Source organism: Rousettus aegyptiacus, unplaced genomic scaffold (genome assembly GCF_014176215.1).
Source record: "Rousettus aegyptiacus isolate mRouAeg1 unplaced genomic scaffold, mRouAeg1.p scaffold_m13_p_5, whole genome shotgun sequence".
In the NCBI taxonomy this organism is placed as follows: Eukaryota; Metazoa; Chordata; class Mammalia; order Chiroptera; family Pteropodidae; genus Rousettus; species Rousettus aegyptiacus.
The window spans coordinates 22,135,645-22,159,283 of NW_023416308.1; the positions used below are offsets into that span (position 1 = coordinate 22,135,645).

The 23,639-nt window shown below is 43.4% G+C and overlaps 1 protein-coding gene across 5 annotated transcripts in view; it reads left to right on the plus strand.

The window, feature by feature from the left end:
- Window positions 1-23,631, plus strand: part of MYO1H (myosin IH) — a 97,761-nt gene extending 74,130 nt beyond the window's left edge. For all 5 annotated transcript variants that reach the window (XM_016125013.2, XM_036221632.1, XM_016125014.2 and 2 more), the window contains 17 exons: window positions 1,082-1,128; window positions 4,762-4,842; window positions 5,502-5,607; window positions 6,308-6,425; window positions 11,208-11,321; window positions 13,674-13,750; window positions 15,106-15,174; window positions 16,636-16,720; window positions 17,415-17,574; window positions 18,166-18,249; window positions 19,025-19,118; window positions 19,313-19,368; window positions 20,131-20,266; window positions 20,647-20,717; window positions 20,862-20,959; window positions 22,012-22,111; window positions 23,195-23,631. In XM_016125013.2, coding sequence (XP_015980499.2) covers window positions 1,082-1,128; window positions 4,762-4,842; window positions 5,502-5,607; window positions 6,308-6,425; window positions 11,208-11,321; window positions 13,674-13,750; window positions 15,106-15,174; window positions 16,636-16,720; window positions 17,415-17,574; window positions 18,166-18,249; window positions 19,025-19,118; window positions 19,313-19,368; window positions 20,131-20,266; window positions 20,647-20,717; window positions 20,862-20,959; window positions 22,012-22,111; window positions 23,195-23,218 — 1,520 coding nt within the window. In that variant the 3' untranslated portion in view covers window positions 23,219-23,631. The remainder of the gene's footprint in view (window positions 1-1,081; window positions 1,129-4,761; window positions 4,843-5,501; window positions 5,608-6,307; window positions 6,426-11,207; window positions 11,322-13,673; window positions 13,751-15,105; window positions 15,175-16,635; window positions 16,721-17,414; window positions 17,575-18,165; window positions 18,250-19,024; window positions 19,119-19,312; window positions 19,369-20,130; window positions 20,267-20,646; window positions 20,718-20,861; window positions 20,960-22,011; window positions 22,112-23,194) is intronic.
- Window positions 23,632-23,639: the final 8 nt, after the last annotated feature.

Consider the following 23,639-nt stretch of genomic DNA (forward strand, 5'->3'; position numbering starts at 1 on the left):
ATGAACTGTGGAAACATTATACTAAGGGAAATAAGCCAGACATAAAAAGGTCTGTTTGATTTTACTTATGTGAGGTACCTAGAGTAGTCAAATTTATAGACAGAAAGAAAAGTAATGGTTATCAGAAGCTGGGGGAGGAGGGAATGGAGAGGTAGTGTTTAAGAGGTACAGAGTTTGGGAAGACAAAAACATTCTAAAGACGGATAGTAGTGATGTTTATACAAAATTGTGAATTCACTTAATGCCACTGAAGTATATACTTAAAAATGGTCAAAATGGTAGATTTTATGTTATGTATATTTTACTACAATAAAAATTTAGTTTTGATAACTCTAAAATTGTCATTTTAAAAGGTTGTATCTTAGACATTTTGATGCATGTCTTTTCTAGCTGGTTTTGACTTTATAATAGTTGTATAATAGTTGCACAGTTAATTAACTGATGAGGTTTTAAGTGAGTACTCTAAGCCAAATTTTAACATTGGAAATGATATGTCTTCCTTTGTATGAAGATGTATGGTTCTTGAGTTTGATTTTGCTTAGCAGTGGGCCGGATTTCCTCATCCATCTGCATAGTCTCACCTGATGGCTCTTAACATTCAGTTCTCCATCCATTATTTCGATGTCATTCATTATATGTATAGTTCTTTGCTACTGGACTAGGGTACACATACAATGCTCAATAAAGTAAAGGCTCTATGTTCATGTGGTAGCTCATTGTGATTTAGACTGTAGCATGTGTGCCGTAATCTTGGATCTGAGCACCTGGTTCTCAACCAGCGATGAAGTTCCCCTAGGGACAACTGACAGTGTCTTGAGATATATTTGATTATCGCAACTGGAGAAGGTGCTACTAGCATCTAGTGGCTAGAGGCCACCAATTCTGCTAAACATCCTACAGTGTACAAGATGGTCTCTACAACAGAGAATTGTTTAGCCCCAAATGCCATAGTGGCAAGGCTGAGAATTCTTGTCTGATGCTAGGAGATCATTTTTAGTATTTCCCTTTGAATCAATTGAGATGGAATTGCATTTTTAGGCAAAGCCATTGATTCGAAATTTTTTTACTCAATGTTTTGTAGGATTCTTGGAAAAAAACAGTGATCTCCTCTATAGGCATCTGAAAGAGGTAAGTCTGAAACTTAACTATATGTGTTTCTGATGGGTATGAGATATCACCTGTGACAGCGATTTTGGGGTAAATATGGCCTTCCAGATTTTTCTCTTCCATGAGCTATGTTAGAACTCCAGCATGCCATGGCTAGAACACACATTTATTATCATCTGTGTGAATCTTTCATTCAATAAACCCATTCAAGTGTGTGTGGTGCCCCTCCCATGGGCCAGGTGCGGCGCTGGGTCTGGAGTGTTAGCAGTGAACAAGACAGTCCTTGTTCTCATGGGGCTTTCCATCATTTGGTGGGGGTGGGGTGGGGTGGGGTGGAGGGAGAATAGTGGCCAAGAATAAGTATAAATGTACATAAACAAGTTATCCTTCAGTGAAAGTGCTATAAAGAAAAATAAGCAAGGAACTGTGGTTGAGGGGGACATTTTTAATTTGGTTTAGAGGATCAGAGAAAACACCCCTGCGGAAGTGACTTTAAGCTGAAAGCTGAGTGAGAATGGTCCTGGGCATGGAAAAATTGGGGTTATTCCAGGTAGAAGAACCAGCTTGTGCAAAGGCCCTGAGGCCCAGACAAGCTCACCATGTGTTCAGTGAGAGGTAATGTTAGGAGAGGGGGCTGAGGGCTCAGTAGGCTGAGGTCCCCAGGGTGTAGTAGGAAATATACTGGGGTGACATGAACTGAGGATGAGGAAACTGAGATCCAAAGAGGTTGTGACTTGCTCAAGGTCATATCCCAAGGTGGAGCTAGGGCCAAGATTAGCCCCTGGGGCTAATTTCCAGTCTTCTTCCATATAAGTCACTAATCAAAGAAGCCTTGGGTTTTTAAAGCCTTCATTTTATATTGAGATAGTTAACTGTTTTGTACCAAATTGTATTTTATTTGATTATCTTGGTTTATAAAAACCTTAGACCTAGAGGAGACGTTATTACAGTGAACACGGAAATGATTCATTGAAGGAATGTTTTCTGCCCTTCCCGATGTTTATCGCTTCTAAGACCCCTTGTCCCAAACTCCAGGATTCAGGTTAGAGAACTGATTCTTAACATTGGATCTCTGCGCCAGGCAGGTCTCTCTGGGTCTGAATGTCAGCCTGACGCCGTCCCCACTGGGGGTCTCATGACAGATGTCCCCATCAGTGAAGTGGGTCTGATGGTATCTTTCTCTTGGAGTCACTGCTAATGACACGGGAGTAGAAGGGCTTGGTGGACAAATGGAAGAGAGGATTCCTCGTGGCTTTCCCCTCTACGGGCCACGCCCTTTACACACCATCCATAGAGGTGCTTCACCAAGCCTGTGGCTTCACCAACCAGGCTGAAGTTTCTTGTACTTTTTCTTTTTTCTTTGAGATGGGTCATTTCTACTTTTTTCTCTCTCATCTGCAATTTGCTCTTTCATGCCCCTGTAAATTTAGAATCCGAGTGGGTTAAACAAGGAAACATGTTTTTTATTTAAAAAATTAAAAAATTGTGGTAAATCATATATCATAAAATGTATAATCCTAATCATTCTTATTGAGATTTAATTGACACATAACAGTGTATTAACTGTAGGAGTACAACATAATGATATATTTGTATAAATCATATGATTATCACCAGTTTAGTCAACATCCATCACCTCACAGGATTATACTGTTTTTCCTTAGGAGGACTTTTAAGATTTACTCCCTTAGTAACTTTTCAGATACGCAATACAGTATTGTTAACTGTAGCCACCATGCTGTGCATTACATCCCGTGATTTATTTAGTCTGTAAATGGAAGTTTGGAAGTTTGCACCTTTCGACCACCTTTGCCCGTTTCACCACCCCCGCCCCACTTCTGGCAGCCACCAATCTGGTTTCCGTGTATATGAGTTGGGGCATCACCACCATCCACCTCTCTAGACTCTTTTCATGGTGTAAAACTGAAACTCTGTCCTCATCAAACAATAACTCCCTATTCCCCCTCCCCGCCAGCCCCTGGCGACTAGTATTCTGCTTTGTCTCTCTGAGTTCGACTGCTCTAGGTATCTCACATAACTGAAGTCATATAATGTTTGTGTTCTTATGACTGGCTTACTGCACTTAGCATATGTCCTCAAGGTCCATCCGTCCATCCATGTTGTAGCGTGTGTCAGGATTTCCTTCCTTTTTAAGGCTGAACAATATTCCATTGTGTAGATATAAAAAAAAAATTTTTTAGCGTCAAATTAAATTTTTTTCTAAATGAAAGACTTTCGATAATATAGATTATTTTGAAATTCTATACACAGGGGAAAAAAACAAACAAGACAAAAGCCAATGTCCTTGGTCCCATATCACCTAGTGGTTCTGCTATGAGCCAGCCGATCTTATCAGTTTATTGTGTATCCTTCCAGGGCTGGGCTGGTACAGACCAGAGACTGTGTGTGTGTGCGCGCGCGCGTGTGTGTGTGTGCGCACGCGCGCATGCGCGCACGTGTGTGTGTATGTATCTCCCCCCCTTTTTCTCCTTCTCTTTGCACAATAATAACACACCATACAAGCAATACTGTATCTTGCTTTTTTCATGTAACACCCTATCTTGGAGATCATTCTTGTTTTAATAAAAATTATTGGAGTGACATTGGTTAATAACAACATTATATAAGTTTCAGGTATACAGCTTTATAATACGGCATCTGTGTACTCTATCATGTGCCACCACCTGAAGTCTAATGTCCTTTTGTCACCATGTCTTTGACCCCCTTTCCTCTCTGGTAACCATCATTTTGTCGTCTGCATCTCTATTTTTTTGTTTTTTGTTCATTTGTTACTTTTTGCTTTATATCCCACGTATGAGTGAAATCATATGGCTCTTGTTCTTTTCTGTCTGACTTATTTCACTTAGCACGATACTCTCAAGATCCATCCATGGTCACAAGTGGCAATATTTCATCTCTTAATGGCTGAGTAGTAGCCCATCGTATATATGTACCACATCTTCTTTATTTAATCATCCATCGAAGGACACTTGGTTTGTTTCCATGGCTTGGCTACTGTATGTAATGCTGCAATGAACATAGAAGTATATATCTTTACAAAGAACTGCTTTCAAATTTGGAAGGTAGATACCCAGAGCAGGGATTGCTGGGTCATATCGTAGCTCTATTTTTAATTTTTTGAGGAACCTCCATCCTGTTTTCCACAGTGGCTGAACCAATTTAAATTCCCACCAGCAGTGTGTGAGGGTTCCCTTTTCCCCACATATTGCCCAATACTCATTATTTCTTGTCTTATTTATAACAGCCATTCTAACAGGTGTGAGGTGATATCACTGCAGTCTTGATTTGCATTTCCCTTTTAGCTTGTGATGTTGAGCATCTTTTCATATATCTGTTGGCTGTGTGTATGTCTTTGAAGATCATTCTCAAAGAATCTGCTGACCTTATAGCGGCTAGGCTGGAGTAGAAACAGTTATGGCTCATCATGTCCAAGGAAAAACAGTCAGATGGCCTCACCAAGTAGATATGGCAGTGGATATAGTATTTGGACATTTTCTTTCACACTTGATTGTATTCAAGGGCTTCTGTAGCAAATGGCTCTGGTCCATCGTGCACACTCATGTGAGCTTATCTGAAGGCCCTATAGCGATTTGTGAAGAAGCAAATGTGATGCTCATTTATCTTTGCTTACAGGTGCTGTGCAGGTCCAAAAACAGCATCCTAAAGGAATGCTTCCTGGTAGCCGAGTTAGAAAACCGGAGAAGGTCACCAACGGTGAGTGGGTAAAGTGCCCATGAAAAATTTAAAGGCAGCAAAAGTCAGCCAGAGGGTACAGTTACCTCTGGCTACCTACACTTCTCAAGTTCTCCCCTTTTTCTTGAAGTATGACTCTCTAACAGAGTCTACTAAATATATACTTTCCAAGGTTAGCAAGCAATGTGGTCATTTGCAGACATTCACTGACCACCTACTGTGTGTCGGGCACTGTGCTGGATTTAGCAAGAACAAAACAGACAATGTCCCTGAGCACATGGGACTTATTGTCTAGTGGGAGATGATATAGGAAAATGCCATCAAATAAAGAACTTAACAGCAGTGTGAGTGTCATAAAGGAAGCTTGGTATTAAGGAAACAGGAAGGTGATGGGGGTGATGGGCTCAGCGGTGATGCTGGCTCCTAGGAGGCGCTCACTGCCTGCTTGCTGAGTGAGTGAAGCATCCCGTAAGGATGTCCAGCTTCTGCTTAACCAGACTGAGCTTGAGCTCCTCAGGCTAGAACATCCAAAACCTTCCTTTCATGGGTGAAATTATAACAGGTAGGACAGTCTGTCAAGAGTGTGGGACTAAAAGGGCCAGAGTCTTATCCCCAACCCAATCTTCTCAGTATTAACTGTGAGTAGCAACATCTATTTAGCTCATTCTCTTTCCCTGCAGGTGGGGACTCAGTTTAAAAACAGCCTGAGCAGCCTTCTGGAAATTCTCATCTCCAAGGAGCCTTCATACATCCGTTGCATCAAGCCCAATGAGAGGAAGGAACCCAGTGAGTTGTGAATCGTTCTGAGCACTGAGCTCAGGAAAATGAGGCTGGGAGGAAAACCAAGTTGGTGATGGGCGAAAATCCTAAAAAACCACCACAGGCTTGCTCCTTATTCTCTGGACAAGAATTGTTTTCATTTTTCGTAATAGAAGGTAAATTAGTAGGGAGGGAGTTCCTTCGGTGGTCCTGAGTGAGCATCGCTCAGATTTTGGCCCATCTAAGGAGCAATGCACCTGAGCTAGGCAGGCGTCACAGGTAAGAGGAAGTAATGTTGCTCCTTTGTAGCCACTGAACAATCTCAACTTGGTATTTTCTAAGCCCATGTCATGGTCTATAACAGAGTCACATGGTCAAGGCTTAGAGAGGCCAGGCTGGAAGAACAAATAAGTGAAGCAGACTGGACGTAAGGCAATAGGGAGTAGAGAGGGCACACCTTATCTAAATGGGCAGCAGTACTGTCTTCTAGCCATTGTCGTCATGTGGGGGCTCGGCCCAGAATGGCCAGACCTCATGTTTTTTAAAGAGAAACCAGAAATCCAGATTTTTCTATAAGATTCCTCCATTAAACACAATTAGGGTCTATGAAAACATATCTGTGGCTAAACCCAGCTCACAGATCACCAGCTTGCAGCCTCTGGTCTGTCTTGGTTGAAACGGAGCCACGAGGTCCTTTACTGTCATTCTCCCTTTTATGTTTCCAAAGGCAAGTTTGATGACTTCCTTATAAGGCATCAGGTCAAGTACCTGGGGCTGATGGAACACCTGCGGGTGAGACGGGCCGGCTTTGCGTACCGGCGGAAATACGAGCATTTCTTACAAAGGTAAAGTTCATTTTGTTGATCTGAAGTCAAGTCAAACATCTAGAGTAGCCCCTCCTTATCGACAGAGGGTACCTTCCACGATCTCCAGGGGATGCCTGAAACTGGATGGCACCGAACCATGTATAGACTGTTTTTTTTCTATTATGCGTACTTATGATAAAGTTTAATTGATAAATTAGGCACAGTAAGAGATTAACAACAATAACTAATAACGAAGTAGATCAATTATAACAACATACTGTAATAAAGTCATGCGAATATAGTCTCTCTCACAAAATATCTTATTGTACTGTACTCACCCTTCTTGTGATGATGTGAGATGATAAAATTCCTCAAGTCAAGAACTTTCACCTTTTCGTTTAAAGAAAGCACTTTATGGCTCCTCTCGGGCATGTCCGCATTGCCAGCATCACTGCTCTCATGCTTTGGGGCCGTTATTAAGTAAAACAGGGGTGACTTGAACACAACCCCTGTAATACCAGGACAGTCGATCTTATAACCCAGACAGCCAGTAAGTAACAAATGGCAGGGAGCGTGCACAACGGGGGTTTGCTGGACAAAGGGACGATTCACGTCCTGGGTGGGGCAGAGCCAGATGGCACGAGATTTTGTCACGCTACTCAGAACAGCAAGCAATTCAAAATGTATGAATTGTTTGTTTCTGGAATTTTCCATTTAATATTTTCAGACCGTGGTTGACCGCAGGTAATGAAATATCAGAAGGTGACACCACAGATAAGGGGACCACTGTACTAGGTGCCACTCTCTGGATGAGGCGATGGGTAACGACAGGCCATCCATACCTCAAGGAACTCAGTTTGGTTCTTTCCTGCTATACCTGTAACGGTGCTTAAATACTAACATTTTGGTGACTAGGAAGCCAACTCAGTTCGCCACCTTCCCTTCATGTCACGAAGTCCCTATCTTTTCGGAATTGAGGAAATACAGAGCTGAGTGAGTAGGCCTGCCACCAGGAGGCAAATGTGCATGGTGCTCCTCTTGGGTCTGTACTTAGCTGGAGAAGACCCTTCCCGAGGTGACCATAGGTGCTGGTTTAGTGCTGTCAGTCTGGGGGCGATGCCCTTGGCCTCATGGCCTGTTAAGAGAATTGGGTATAGTGGCGGGAGCATAGGCATTGGAGCCACATGGACTTGGGTGGGAGTCTCCATTCTGTCTCTTCCATCCATGACCTATTTCTTCAGGGGTAACATAGGGATTAAATGATCTGCTCTCAAGTTCATAAGAATTTAATGATATTCCCCACCACTAACACCACCATTGCCCAAATTTGCTTGTACACCAATATCTCATTTGTGGTAGGTAGGCTGCATATGAATTTCTTGCCAAAACTGTAATATACTCTCATACTCTCAAGAGAAGCATAAGGAAATGGTCATTTTTGTAGGTCAACATGGTTGAATATCAGCAACTGTATATTTCAACCTAAATTAGGCTTCTTTTGAAGTATGACTTTATAATCATAAAAAGTACATGCATGAACTTATATTTTTAATTGAATTCCTTGCATTTTGCAACTGAATGTCAAGATCCTGAGCTCTGAAACTTTAGCTAATTTTCTTTTGTTCTTACTTTAAGACGCTAATTTTGTGATTTTAGATTTTTCTCTACTGAGGGTCATGCTTGTGTTCCTCCCATAAGCCTCATGTAGATAAAATTAATATCTACATGTATTAAATAATCTCTTCCCTCACTGTTATATTAATGATTTGTCTACCTGCCGATCTGAACTTCTGATTAGCATAATCAACATTAACCTTTTGATTTGATATAATTTCAGCTAAACACATCTAGGATTTTATCGATGTGTGTGAAACCATCTTGAGAAAAGGCATGATTGCCTTTGGGTTGTAGAAACAGTGGAAAGAGATATGGACAATCCCGCCCCAAATACTACCTCGAAGCCTCCCAAGGGAGGCCCAGGACCTCTGCATGGCTTTGCTCTGCACTGTAGGTACATTTGGAGAGGCATTTTTATCACAATCCTCAAATCCATAGAACCTTAAAACACCATCATGGATATGCCTCCCCTCCCCGCTGCCCTGGAGGCCCGTATGGAAGGCAGGTATGAAGGAAACACAGGATCCTCACGCAGTCTAATGTCGAAGGCTAGCTGTCACACCACTTTCCTCTTTGTCCCTCTCCTTTTTTCTTTCACCTGTCACCATTTCTGGACCATGCTGCCAATGCATAGCCATGGTCTTCTCTTTTTAAACAGCTTTATTGAGATATAATTTACATACTATGCAGTTCACTCCAAGTGTCAATGGCTTTTAGCGCTCACAGGTATGTGTAGGCACAGTCCCTTTTTGAACATTTTCATCACCTTGAAAAGAAACTCTGTACCTTTTAGCAATAAACCCCTATCTCCTTACCCCCAGCAGCCACTAATCTACTTTCTGTCTCTGCAGATTTCCCTATGCTGGACATTTCATACAAATTGAGTCATTCGTATGATATGTGGACTTATTGTATCTGGCTGCTTTCACTTAGCATAATGTTTGCAAGGTTTATCCATGTTGTAGTATGGATCATATTTCTTCCTTTTCATGGCTGAATGATATTTCATTGCATGGATAGACCATATTTTATTTATCCATTCATCTGTTGATAGGCATTTGGGTTGTTTCCACTCTTTAGCTATTTTGAATGCTGCTGCTAGGACCGTTTATGTACAAGTTTTTGTGGAGACATATGTTTTCATTCCTTTGGAAGCATACCTAGGAGTAAATTACTGGGTCAGATGACAATGTCTGAGGAACCACCAGACTATTTGCCAGGTTGTTTTTTTGATATATTTCATTTTCATACCATTTTTGCTTATCAGCTACTTGTCATTCATTCACCCTGTCTCATCCATCTTTCTGAAGCTCACTTCTGGAGAAGATGGCAGGAAGTAGCAGCCACTGTCCATCCCACCCCCAAAACACACACACATTTGATGTCCCATTTTCCTGGATTTTTTGAACTTCACACATTTTTTTTTCCTACTTTGCTGCTGTCTAAGGCTTGTTTATTCTTTCTGTAAATACCAGTGAGCACCTGCTCTGTATCAGCGCTGTCCTAGGTGCTGGGTGACATGGAGTATAACTTTCTAGTGGGAGACCAGCCAAAACAAGAGGATATAGGAGGTCAGGTGGGAGAGTACATTCTCTTTAGGTAAGGCGATCTGGGAGAGCCTCTCTGAGTGAGGGAGGGACAGCAGTCCAAGACGGGAGAGCCTGGAAGTGGAAACTAGGCAGGCTCAAGGACCAGCTAGAAGGCCAGGTTCACGGGACCAGGCTGGAGATGCCCAATCTGTGCACTGCTTCCCTTAATCAGGAAGAAGCTGCATCTCAGGGCTGAACAGGACAGAAGTTACTAGTCCCTCCACCATGCAGGCATTTAAAGCAACTCTCATTCCCTGTGCGTCTGTCTAGCCTGTGTTTGCACAGACCTGATGGCATATGGTGGTGGAAGGTATGAACCGGAAGGGCCTGAGGTTGCGCTGCGTTACCCGTTTTGGCATGGAAATCAGGGAACAACATGTAACACTTAATGCCTGTCTTAGTTCAGACTGCTATAACAAAGTACCATAAAGTTGGTGGCTTATAAACAACAGAAATTGATTTCTCACAGTTCAGGAAGCTGGAAATCTGAGGTCAGGATGCCAACAAATTCAGGTTAGAGACCTCTTCTGGGTTGCCTACTGGAGCCTTTTATAAGGACACTAATCCCAATTCATGAGGACTCAACCCTCATGACCTAATCATCTCCCAAAGGCCCCACTTCCTAACACCATCACATTGTGGGCGGTGGGTTAGGATTTTTCAGCATGTGAATTTGGGGGAAGTGAAGATGCAAACATTCATTCAGTTCATTGCCATACCCTTAATGGACTTGCATGCAAAATATAATTCCAGGAAAGTAAACATTGTTTAACAGTTTAAAATCTGATTTTAAACCAATACAGACCACATAATGAGGAATGTCATTGCTAGCTCTTCTTTTGAAATCTTGGTCTGTGCCAGATACTTTCTGTGATTTACCGCATTTCAACTTTACTGACCCCACGAGGGAGGTCCTGTTACTGTTCGTGTCATATGAATGAGCAGGCGAAATGACTTGTCCAGCTACTGAGCTGGGCTCGAACCCAGGCGCTGTGGTTTCAGTTGGCTCCAGTTCCATACTTCCTGCCTTGGTCCACAGGCACTTTTGAACTCTGCATTCATTTATTTCCATATACAATAGACATCGTGGTTATTTTTCTAGTGACTGCATATTAGAAGGGTGTTGCATTTTATGCTGAAATCAGATTTTTAAGTCAACATTGGGTTCCAAGTTGCTCTTGAAAAATCCCTGGTCACTTACCAGGCATGGCACCTTTTCTTCCCATGCCGGACTACATTCGTTGTCCATTCATTTGTTTATCAATGGACAATTGTGTGTTTTTACCTTTTGTCTATTATGATGAATGATGCTATAAATATTTATGTGTAAGCTTTTGTGTGGTCATGTTTGCATGTCCCTTGGGTATACATCTAGGAGTGGAACTGGGTTTCTTCAGTTTTCTGATGTCACTGTTCTGTGAAAATAGGCCCACTCCTCCTCCCCTCAGGCTGAAAGAGTTTCTTTTTTCTTTCTTGCCAAGTGTATATTGTTGCATTCAGAGGAGTTGAATTCAAGGAAACTAGGAGTCTACTGTGGTATGCTGAGAAGCCGATCCACGGCAGGGAGCTAGTGTTAGGTTTGATGGCTGTCTAGATGTGACTATCCTCGTCCTAGGTACAAGTCCTTGTGCCCAGACACTTGGCCACACTGGTACGGGCCTCCAGCAGAGGGTGTAGAGCGGCTGATCAAGTACATTGGCTACAAACCCGAGGAATACAAGTTAGGCAGGTAAGTGGCTAGGAAGTAGTCGTCAAAATGTTTCCAGCATTGATCCATATCCATCTAAATCCTGGAGACTCATTTTTCATGAATTTAAGTAGATTTACCAGTATATACCTTCACCTACTCAATTTAAATTCAACCCTTAAAAAAAAAACAAAAAACCCTCCTGTGTGTCTCTTCCCTTTCAATACTTCACTCGTACCCAGAACATTCCACAAGACTTCCAATGCCAAATGGATGCCCTACAATTCAACTGCATTCTGACACTGTGAACCTAGAGATAGTCTCAGATCCCACAGGTGAAGGGGCCCAGTCTTATAAGACAGGCTTCCTTTCCCACAGCAGATACCAGTCCCAAGTCCCAGTTGTCACCAGTGCTTCTGACTGGCTGGCTATGAATTGGACCCACAACTCCTTCCTTGGGTCCAATTAATTTGCTAGAGCAGCTCACAGAACTCAGGAAAACATTTTAGTTAGTAGACCACCGATTTATTATAAAAGGGTATAATTCAGGAACAGCCTGATGCTTGCTTCCATAGGGTGAGGTATGTGGGAAGGAGTGTAGAGCTTCCATGCCCTCTCCAGGGACACCTGGAAGCTCTCCAAGTCATGTCTGTTTTGGTTTTTATAGAGGCTTTATTACATGGGCATGACCACTGGTGAGTAATTCAACGTCCAGCCCCTCTTCCCTCCCTGGAAATGAGGCTGAAAGCTCCAACCCTCTAATCTCAAGATTGGTTCCCCTGGCAACCAGCTCCCATCCTTCGGTTATTTATGGGCTTTCCATACATCACCTCATGAACATAAACTCAAGTGTGGTGTGGTCAGAAGGAGTTTGTTATGAATAATAAGACACCCGTTTCACCTTTATCACTTTGAAGCTATTTCAGGAATAGTATAACCAGAGCTGCCCCTATTGTTGCAGTCACTTAGGAAATTACAAGGGTTTTGCGAGCTGTGCCACTGGAATGGAACAAAGGCCCGATATATATATATATATGAATCATAATATCACAAGCTCTAAATGGTTAGAAGGGCAATGTTGCTGCCTGTTGGAGATTACATTATAAAAGAGCCTTGTGCTCTAAACCTGGGTGGAGGAGGGCTAGAATGAGCCTCTCAGCTTGAACAATGAGGGGATGAGGGTGGCTCCCCTAACCTCTGTGTGCCTAGAGTCTATCGTTGTTCAAATGTACGCAGGACCTCTGAGGAGATATTAGGACTTACGTGATGTGAAAAACCTGCTTCCATCCTGGAAAGTGCTGTTCTAGAACTCCGAGTCTCATTACTACAGGGTTGTAATGAACAGCTTTCAAACACGTTGAAGGTTTTGAGGCCAAACTCATTGGCGTGAACCAGGAAAATTTTCATCTGTTAGTCATCTTGGTCAGGGTTCATTTGGTTGCAAGGAATGGTGCCCAGAAATAAAGAGGGACCATTACTAGGACTCGGAGATTCCAGCTTTAGGGAAATCTCTGCCTCTGAATCTGTCGATGGACTCTCCCTGCCATTAGTACATGGCCGGCTGTGGCCACTCTGGCCCCTTTCCATCCCTGTGCTTCTATTTTGGGCCCTTTTCCAAGAAGCAGTTACTTTTCCAAGCCAGATCCCTGAGGGGGAATTCAGCTTAGACCATCCTGAGGGAGGCAGGCCATGGAGGTGAGGGAGTGGGATCGGTCCCCATTCCGTAACCTCTGATGAGGAAGTAAGATCATGTGGCATGATAGTGCTGTTCCCCACCCACCCACCTACCCACCCAGTGGCTGTCCTGGGCAGTTTCCCTCAAAGGGTGGGTGGGGCAGGAAATACAGATCAGTATTTACAACTTAACTCTGCTAGTTGATGGGATTGTCTTTTAAAATTACTCATGTTCTTTGTCATCACTTTTTAAAGCCCAGGGAGATAATTTCTGGTTAGGATGGTATATTTATTTTCTAGGGCTGTATAACAAGTTATCACAAATAGGAATTTATTCTCTGGATAGTTCTGGAGGCTTGAAGTTCAAACTGAACATGTTGGAAGGACCACGCTTCCTCTGAAGGCTCCATGGGAGGATCCTTCCTTACCTTTTGCAGCTTCCAGGGGATCCTGACACACCTTGGCATGTGACCACATCACTCCAATCTCTGCTCTGTGTGTCTATGTTCTTTTTGTCTCTTATAAGGACACTCTTGGATTCAGGGTCCACCCTAATCTCTTCCCAATCCTTACCTTGATTTTATCTGCAAAGACCCTGTTTCCAAATAAAATCACATTTTAAAGTTCTGTGTAGACATGGATTTGGGGTGGACATTATATAACCTACAGCTGGTAACCGACCAATTTGTCATTAAAACGCTGTTTCTTTTTCACTTCTAGAACCAAAATATTCATTCGTTTCCCCAGAACTCTGTTTGCTACTGAAGATGCCTTTGAATTTAGTAAACATCAATTAGGTATGTTTTTTTTTCCTGCCCTGATTTCAAAACAATGTAAAATAAACCAGCTTAGCTTGGGATATGCCTTAAACATGATGTTTGGGATAATGTTAGAAGCACTGGCTTTTGAAACCAGGAACAAGGTATGGGAATGTGATAGGATACGTGTGAATTTATGCCTTAATGAGTGTTTGGAGGTTGTCGTGGATGCACATGGAACCTTAAACACTGTAGTGCTGCCCTGGTTTTCATTTGGATCCGATTCTGTTGTGCCGCACTAGGACCTAAACCCACAGGAGTCCACCCCCTCACGCGGAGGCTTTAAAAACTTCGTTTGTATAAGTATCTGATGTTGGAAGGTGTAGCTTCATAGCCTACAGCCAGGGTGTTTGTTGTGAATGGTAAATGAGAAAAGTTAGATTTGGGTGGCAGGGGGTGGTGGTGGGGGATACAATAAAAAATCTACTAGGGGAGAGAGGCTTCTCTGCTGAAATCTAAACTGGTTTGTTGAGAAAGATGCTGCTCGAGTAATCTGTTTGCTGTGTGCCAGTGCATACTAAGCCCTTTGTACTCCTGATCTCATCGGCTCTTCAGAACAAACCTTTGGAGTGAATTATCTCCACTTCACATTCAGGGAAACTGGGGCCCAGAGATGTTGGTAATTTGCTAGAGGCCACACAGCTAGAAAGCAGCAGAGTTGGGATTTGAACACAGGTCTCTCTGGCTTCAAGGCCTGCACTCCTAACCACTATGCTGAATGGTTTCATTTTTTGGCTCCTATAGCAGTAGGCACCAATCACCGGGATCTGGTTAATGGGTGAGTGCTGGTTGTGGGGGGCCTGAGTCAGCATTTCTAACCAGCCCCCTGAGGAATGTGACATTACTGGTCTGTGGGACCCTCAAGGGGCTTTGCCTATGGTGGGACCCCACTCACTAAGAGGAGGAGGTGTATGGAAAAAGGAGAAGCAACATGGGGAGTGTGTGCAGTCCCATAGACCTGCTGTCAGGACGGCTGTGTTGCCTTGCACGCTCAACACTAAAATGTGCTGACACCTGCCTTGCAAGGTGGAGTGTAAAGACAAAATATAATGCCTAACATGGAACCAGGGCCCAGCAGGCCCTCTAGATGGTGGCTCTGTTCCTTACCCTGGGGAAGGCAAGAGGAAGAAAGGAAGCTACAGTTCATAGACAGCATCTGACAGCCAGGCTCAGGATCACCTGCCCCCTCTCATTTCGGCAACTGCTGTATCGGCTTCCTCTGTCCCTCCACACTGCACGCCCCGAGGACCACTTCTGACATCCCCTCTGAAGGTCACAACTACCAAGACAAACAAATGAAAGCCGTTTCACCAACACTTTTGTTTTATTTTAAGTTGCAAGAATTCAAGCCACGTACAAAGCCTGCCTAGAAAGGAGAGCCTATGTGAAAAAAAGAAAAGCAGGTAAGAATTACTTTCCAGTTTGCAATGGGCCAGAACCCCACAGTTTCCCTCTTATCTGCCCACCTCCTAGAGGCACAGGCTCCTCTGCACAGCCTCTACCCCTGCCTGACCTTGAAACCTTGGTGTAGGGTGGCCTCGAGGTTCAGTGTTGGGGCCTCTTCTCATTTTTACTCTATTGACCAGAGATTATAATATAGTGTGGCCTATGTATGTTCCATGGACATGTTTTATTTGTTCCATAACATATGTGTGATTAAAGAATAATTTCTTTAAAAGGTTACCAATACCACAAGTACCCTTGGAATCCCTTCCCTCTGTTCCTACTCAGTCAGTTCTCAGCCTCCCAGCCCCCAACACACACTACTCTTCTGAATTTTGCATTTATAATCCCCCCTTTTAATTGTTTTACCATCTATGGATCACTCAAAACTATGGTTGTAGGCTGGCATGTTTTAAACTTATACTGTGTATTTTTTGCAACATTTTTACACTCTCAATTGTTTTCAAAATTCAACCAGTAGCATAAATGTCTATTGAAACTAATTAAAATACTGCATGTCAATTCTAATTGAAAAATAGAAAAGAAATTCAACCAGTAAATGTGTGCAGATTTATTCATTTTCACAGTTTCATAGTATTCCACTATTATCAGAGGTCAGCAAACTTTCTTAAAGGGCCAGTTATAAATATTTTGGACCTGTGGCTCATATGTCATTCTTCAGTTATATAATGACAGTAGCTTTAGGCACATACATAAATGAGTGGGCACAGTAATGTTGCAATTAAACTTTACCAAAACAGGAGGCCAGCCCGAGGGTCATACTATATAAATATTGCTGACCCCTGTACGATATAAATATACCACAATTTAGCCATTTTGTTGTTGGGAATTTGGGTTGTTTCCAGTTGGCTGGTTGTTTTTGTAACAATGCTGTTATGAGGAATAAAAAGTGTTTAAAAATCTGAATAACAGAAAAATTTGAAAAGCATTTAAAAACTGGAAGACAAGCCAGAAATCTAATTTTTGTGTCCCAATTTTTGTTTATCCCAATTTTTTGTTTATCCAATTTTTGTTCTTAAATGTAGATAACTAAATCAAAGTAACCATGGTGAAACAAACCAAGCACAGTGGTAAGACAAATGTATACCCTTCGCAAGTGCCACTCTTGTATCTGAAAAGGACCTTGGGAAACCCAGTCCCCTCACATAATTTTGGGGCTTCCCTTAAAACTTCCCATTGCACTGCTGTGTTCCTTTGTCTCCCTAGTTCGGTGCCCATCTGAGTACGTTCCTGGTAAGAACCGACGTCATTCATTTGACTTTCTGTCTCTGGGGCTAGCAGAGTGCCATGGCGGCCATGTAGATGTTATGTTTGTGGCATGGTTGACCAATTCTGAACAAGCCTTTTGTATTGAAATGCGATTGTGCTCACCTCCTAATGCCAGCAGTGAACTCTTTCAGCCATCAAACTTGAAACCCGCTGGCGTGGAGCCCTGGCTCGGAAAGAGGTCAAAAGGAGGAAGTGGGCTGTGCAGATTATAAGGAAGTAAGTTCTCAGGTACAGGAGGGAGAGGCCACTCAATGCTGGTGTGTGGCAGGGGGTGGTCATGGACTTGTATTTTTGGATGACTGTAAGGTAATCCTCCCTTCAGAATGTCAACCCTTAGGGATCCAGTTCCATCTCTTTCCTCTGAGCTCCCTAATTTTGTAGTGATCACAACTCAGTACGTTTATAGTATCTCTTAGTTCAAAAGTCACAAAGTCAAAAGCCTTCTGATGCCAGGCAGGTAAAGTGAGTCTTAGGAGTCTTATAAGACCATAAAGTATGGAGGGGACTGCAGCAAACTGGAAAGCTCTTTCCACCTTGGCCACACACTGCCATGGAGAAATGCCAGACAAGTGCTGCTAGATCTTTTGATTTTTCAAGGAAAGCCGGGAAGGGAAGCTGGGTTTCATGTAATAACTCCAGGGATTTTTTTTTTTTTTTTTTTTTTTTTGCTGTTGTTGGCAACTAATTCAAAGCTACTGCAAACAAAACAGAAAACAAAAAATAGTGTGGGTGAAACAGACATATCTTCGGGGTAGATTTGGCCTGTGGGCTACATTACTGGCTCTGGCCTACCTTAGCATCTAAATAATCTCCACCATTTGGCGGCCTCTGAATCAAGTGAATGGGGGAGAGAACGCAAGTCTCAGTGAAAACACAGTCCAGAAAACTAACAAAACTACTTCCTATTTAGGTTCATAAAGGGATTTGTCAATCGAGACAAGCCTCTTTGTCCTGACAACGAAGAATTTATCGTGTTCGTGCGGAAAAATTACATCTTGAATCTCCGTTATCACGTTCCAAAAAATGTCTTGGATGAGAGCTGGCTGAGGCCGCCTGGAATTTTGAAAACCGTAAGGACTCCGCTGGGACTCATGTTGCAAGTGCCTAGGGCACTGATGGAGCTTCACTTTTGTTGTTTCTTCGTACTGCTTCCTTTGCGCGAAAGGGCTGCCTTAGCAAAACACTTCCTTGCAAGGTTATTGCACAAGAAATTTAACTCTTCAGAATTCGCAATATCCTTACTAGAAGTACAAAGCCATTGGAAATCTGTTTACACAGAACACTTTTAAATGGCGTCTATCCTTGAGGTAGCCTTCTAGATGGGTTAGGTTACTGTCACCTATCACAGTGTTTCTCTAAAAATGACCTGAGGACCCTCTGTGTCTGGAGCACAGAGTGGGGGCTACAAAAAGATTCCTGGACCCACTGATTGGGCATCTCCAGGAATCTCTTTTCAGCCAGCTCCTCCAGTGCCTCAAATACATTCAAATTTAAGAACTTCTAGCTTAGCGGTAGTGAAAAGTTAGCGCAAGATTGGAAGATCTGCTCTCTTTGACTATAAAATATAAGTAAATCAAACTGAATTCAGCTCTATTTGGGTGGCCACAGCCCAAGACAGGGTGTGACTGAGGCAGGTGGAAAAGGGTGTGTTCTCCACACAGGCGTCGGATCTGCTCAGGAAAATGTGCACAAGAAACCTGGTTCGGAAGTACTGCTGCGGGCTCACAGCCGAGAGGAAAGCACTGGTAGGGACATGGTGTGTGTGTGGCGGCAGGATGTAGAGCTGGCCCTACAGCCGGACTGTTGCAGTTAGCAGTCCTCACCCCCCTGTTCGCCTGTGTGTGAGCCAACAGTCACGCTGGGCCCATACCTCGTACACATACAGACAATTGTGTGTGTAGACCACGTAGCGCAGAGCCCTCGTTCGGGTGGCAGCTGTTATAATCAGCGTCACTTGCACTGTCGCCATGGGAACACCATCCAGGTGGCCACTGCACTGTAAATGCCAGACCCTTCTCTGCTGGAGGTCTGGTTTTGTTTATGCTTAACTGCAGGTCAGCAGACATTTTCCATAAAAGGCCAGAGTGAATATTTTAGGCTTTGCAAGCCACATGACCTCGGTTGCAATTACTCAGCTGCCCTTGTAGCCCGAAAGCAGCCAGGGTCGACATGTAGCAGAATGGCGTGGTTGTGCTCCAGTGCAACTTACGAAACCCGGCAGGAGGCTGGATTTGGCCCGTGGGCTGTGGTTTGCCATCTCTGACCTAGAAGAAAATAATTGTTCCCTGAAATTCTGAAAATTTCAATTCCAGGAAGCCAGAGCAAGTTAAACAAAAGCCTAAGTGTCAACTCCAATCTCTACCAGTGTGACTTGTAGGGCATCTGGCCAAAGCCAGGAATGTGTTCTGATTTCTAGGAGGCAGTATGACAAGGCTCTTATAGCTTATCTAGGATCGTAAAGCTCTCCTGTCCCAAAGAGCCCTGTGGCCATCATTTTTGTACTTTCAATTATGTTACCAGATGCAGCAGAAGGTGGTTACCAGTGCACTATTCAGGGGAAAGAAAGAAGGCTATGCAGAAAGTTTAAATCAACCCTTTGCCAACAGTCGGCTAGGTAAGTAGTACATTTTTCCATGTATTTTCTCTTCCTGTTGTAAAGTCAAAGGAAGATGTTTGACTCTGTAGCATTTCCTGACAGCTACTCCCCAGTTGAGGTCTTGGTCAGAGAGGGACATAAAGCCAGCAGATGCCAGGGGCTTTTGCACAGGGTGGGAGTGATGACTCACTGTGTTCTGGTTCCCTCCATAGATGAAGGAGATATTAATCCCAAAGTGCTTCAACTCATTAGCGATGAAAAAATCCAGGTAAGGAAGTGCAGGTCCTCCAACAGGATTCCCATAGAGACCGAGACCGGGGTTTGTTTTCTACATGGTGTGTGTCTGGAAGCACTGCGTATGCAGGGGCGCGTGTGGGTGGGCCAGGCTCTCAGCTGTGATGCTATGGTTATTAACTAAGATTATGGAGACCGTGCGACTGTTAGATACCTATTGTTGTCCGTGGCTGTGTTTAACTCAATTTCATAGAACCGTTCTTGGTTTTCTATGAAATTGAGTTAAACACAGCCATGAACTTAAGCATTAAACATCTTGTTAGTAAGCAGTACAGTGAGGTGTCTGGGCGCTAACGTGGCCTTCATGACTTAGTAGCTGTACAATCCTGGGCAGGTTATGTAAGCTGCCAATGGCTCTCATGGCTGCTCTGTCACTTTTGGTCCCCTGGAGAACAGAAACCTATGTGGCCGGACTAAATTATCCTCTGTGAGGGCTTTAATGCCCACATAGCATTAAAGAGAGGTCATTTCTGTTGACCTCTCAGAGTGGACCCATGAGGCAGGTGGCCGTAGCCTTGACTTCCTCAGCAAGGCAATGCCATAGGCTGAGCTAGGAATCAAAAATCTACCTGCCAGAGAGCCAGGGTAGAAAACACGTTTATGCAAAACCTGGCTGAGCCTCTCTCTGAGTGTTTGGACTAACTTTGCCGGAGTCTTAGTAACCAAGAGCTTGGTACTCGCCCCCTTCCCCTCGTGATGTAAACTTCCCCTCATAGTGATGGTAACCTCCTTGCAGTATGGTGTCCCGGTCATTAAATATGACAGGAAAGGCTTCAAGGCACGACAGCGGCAACTAATTCTTACTCAGAAAGCAGCTTACGTGGTGGAGCTTGCCAAAATCAAGCAGAAAATAGAATACTCAACACTCAAAGGTAAGAAGCTGGCAATCTCAAGACAATTCCCTGGAATGACTCAGCTCTAGGGCACCCCAATAATGAAGCAGCCCTCGGTTGGAAGGCATCAGTGTATAGGGCCTGGAAAGCTGGGTGCTGTCCAGGCCCCTTATTCTGAAATAAGTATCAGTGGTATCCCCTTCACTCAGATATCCAGGCTGGACAGTAGTCACCTTCTATGATCTGTTTTGTATTTAGTGCACAATCTTTACAGTCTGGTATCATGCTGAGTAGACCCCTCATCCCACCGGCCCAGCTAGGGAGGGGAAAAGTGCGAGGTTGGGGAACCCCTCTTCTTTTTTTCTGTATCAATGTCAAGTTGTCCAGTTCCTGGCTCCTAATTTTGGATTTGTCTTAAGGTGTCTCTACTAGCAATCTGAGTGATGGACTCCTAGTCATTCATGTTTCGCCAGAAGCCAACAGGCAAAAGGTAATTGATGGCCACGAGTCTCTGCTAACAGAGGGAAATGGCGCACTGCCGAAATGTTGACTACCGTGAAACCTCAGACTGGGAGAGTATTTTTCTTTAAACCGCTGCTATTGAAATGGCCATGTCCTCTCCTCTCCACATCAGGGGGATGCCGTCCTACAGTGTGATCATGTATTTGAAACGGTCACTAAACTCGTCATGCTGGTTAAGAAGGAGAACATTGTAAATGTTGTCCAAGGAAGGTAGGTGGCTTTATCCGCACCTCAGGAACGTTTATTAATGGATCAAGGAAGACATGAATGTTAATTGTTTCTCCCATGCCTCTGGCCTCCCAGCAGGTGAGGAAGAAGCCTCTAGCAGGGTACCCTTGCCTTCTCTGATAAGGAATTTCCCCACCCCCTATGTTTGGGGCTCCAGACAAATGAAGTCAGTGATCACTCACTGACCTAAGAACAGTGGTCTTTACCACCGAGCATTCAAAGGAGGTGCTTATGTTCCTGAGGAAAGCTGTCACAAAGTAGAGGGTGGACCTCTGGGCCAGAGCAGGTGACATCCATACCTTTGCTGCTGTTGAAGCCTGTTTTTTTGGGACAGTTGATTGAGCACAGTGGGTCCTAGCTTTGCAGGCTACTTACAGATTAGGGAAAAGTGCTAAAATTTCTCTAGGACATAAAAATACCTAGCACATAGAATACTTATTCAATTCTCTCAACTCTGAAATACCACCTTTTCCATTTCATAGGCATAAAGTGGTTAACCAGGGCGTCGAATGTCACCTAGCTGGTCAGGGACAGTGCAAGATTTCCTAAGGCCATGCTTGGTTCTCAAACGGAATCAGGCATAGCACCTCGGCACTATGCTCCCAAGGCCCCTGAAAGCAGGCTCCAATCTTTGTAACCTGATGAGCAACTTCCTACATGGACTAGGGAGAGTCGGGTGGCTTGGAAAGTGGTGTTTGTTTGCTGTACCTCTGAGGGAAGACCTTGCCCACAATAAGAGCTTCAGCATGCAGATTTATGCAGAAATAGCTATTCAGACCTCGAATGGCCAATGGCCCCTTGAAGAACTGAATGTGCTCAACTGGTTTCAGAATAACTACGCAAACATGTGGTAAGGTTCTCAGTTGTGGAAATGGCTTTCTTCTTCTTTTGATTACTCAAACATGTAAGAAAACTATGATAAAAGAGGAATTTTATCTTGAAACTAGTAAAACTTCCTGAGTAAATTTCTTTTGCAGACTAAAGGCTGAGGGGAAAAAAATATGTCAGTAATTCATTGTTTTGTCTATTTTAAGTTTACAGTTTTATATTAGTCCTGGAAAAGAAGGCACAATAGTTTTCAACACAGGACCAGAAGAACAAATCTATAAAGATAAAGATGGACAGTTAACAGTGGTGAGTGGCTGTGTTTGGGGAGGTAGGTAAGCAGTTTTAGACAATAAAGCTTAAAATTCTACCAATTCCAGTCCTTCAATAGAGTGACTGGAATCATAAGCTAGTTCATCTATTACTGATTCTATATCTGCAAACCAGGAAGAAATTGATACTAGAGGTATAAATTAAAAATCGAATGAAAAGGGGGAAAAGCCTGTTTACTCGCCACGTTGAGTTGTCAGTGAACCAGAAGCTGATATTAAGTCCTTCTTAGTTTTAAATGATGGAGCCCCACTTTTCACTGGATGGCAAAAGCCCTCACGCTTCATCACACAGCTCTCACACTCCACACTGGAATCTCCTGGTGAGCTTCAAACAACTCCAGTGTTTGTATTTCACCCTCAGACACTGGGTTGTAATTGGCTGAGGTGTGGCCTGGGCTCTGGGATGTAAGCCAGCCAAGGTCTGATGAGCAGAGGGTTGGGGACCACGGCGGTCGTAGTGTTTTGCCCTCCCTGCTGATCCTACCAGTCCTTTACTGGAAAGTGGTATGCAGAGCTTATTTTGATCTAATTTTGCCAGATAATGACATTATAAGCTGAAGGGCTGAATATTTAAAATGTATTTTGTATATATACCAAGTACTACTTGATGTAAATTAGAAATGAGCTATCAACATGGATAGTATCTCCTATGCATTTGTTTACATACACTTAACTACATTGTTTTGTGGATGCAAATAGTACAAAAAGTGCCTTTTAAAAAATAATTGCCCCTAAACACAACTCCTTCAGGGATGAATTAAAATATTTAAGCATGACTTTTAATGTAAAATATAAGGTGATTTTTCAGTTTCCATCCTCTTCAAACTTCCACCCCGAAGACTGAGTATCTCTCTTTTGGAGTCACATAGCCTGTATTCCCTGGCTGACTCACGACTGAAGATGCTAACAGACCTCAGTGAGCCCATCTCTCATGGGATGTGGGACTGGCCTCTCGAAGCTCGTCCACACCTACCTGGATGATGCTGACAGCTGAGGTGATAGCTGCTTCCTTCAGAGCGAGGTGAGAGGCATCTAAACCTAAGTGTGGACTCTCTCCCAGGTGTCCGTCCGCATGAAATCCTGACAGAAGATGACATCTGACTGAAGTACCCAGGAAGCGGGAATTTCATCCGGTTAGCTACATCTTCAAGGAAAGGTTACAGCAGCCCTAGGAAAAGGATCACCACATCTGAAGAAACAGAGTGGTATCTTATGCCAGAGCGCAACCCCAGCTCCTCAGGTGCCCTGTGGCACCTAATTAAAATGTCCTCTTTAGGGAGCCAATCTCAAGTCACCCAATGGGGTGGTTTTAAAGCTCCCCAAAGGACCCACACTTGATGGGCACTTTAACCTGTTATAAGGTAGGCAACAGATTCTCTACCTTTGTCAAGCTGCCTCTGGGCACAATGAAGTATTATATATGGTCTGAAAGTAAATGAAATTTCATAAAGCTGCAAAATTTGAATTTTGCTTTAAATAAATGGAACTTAGAAATGTGCCCAATT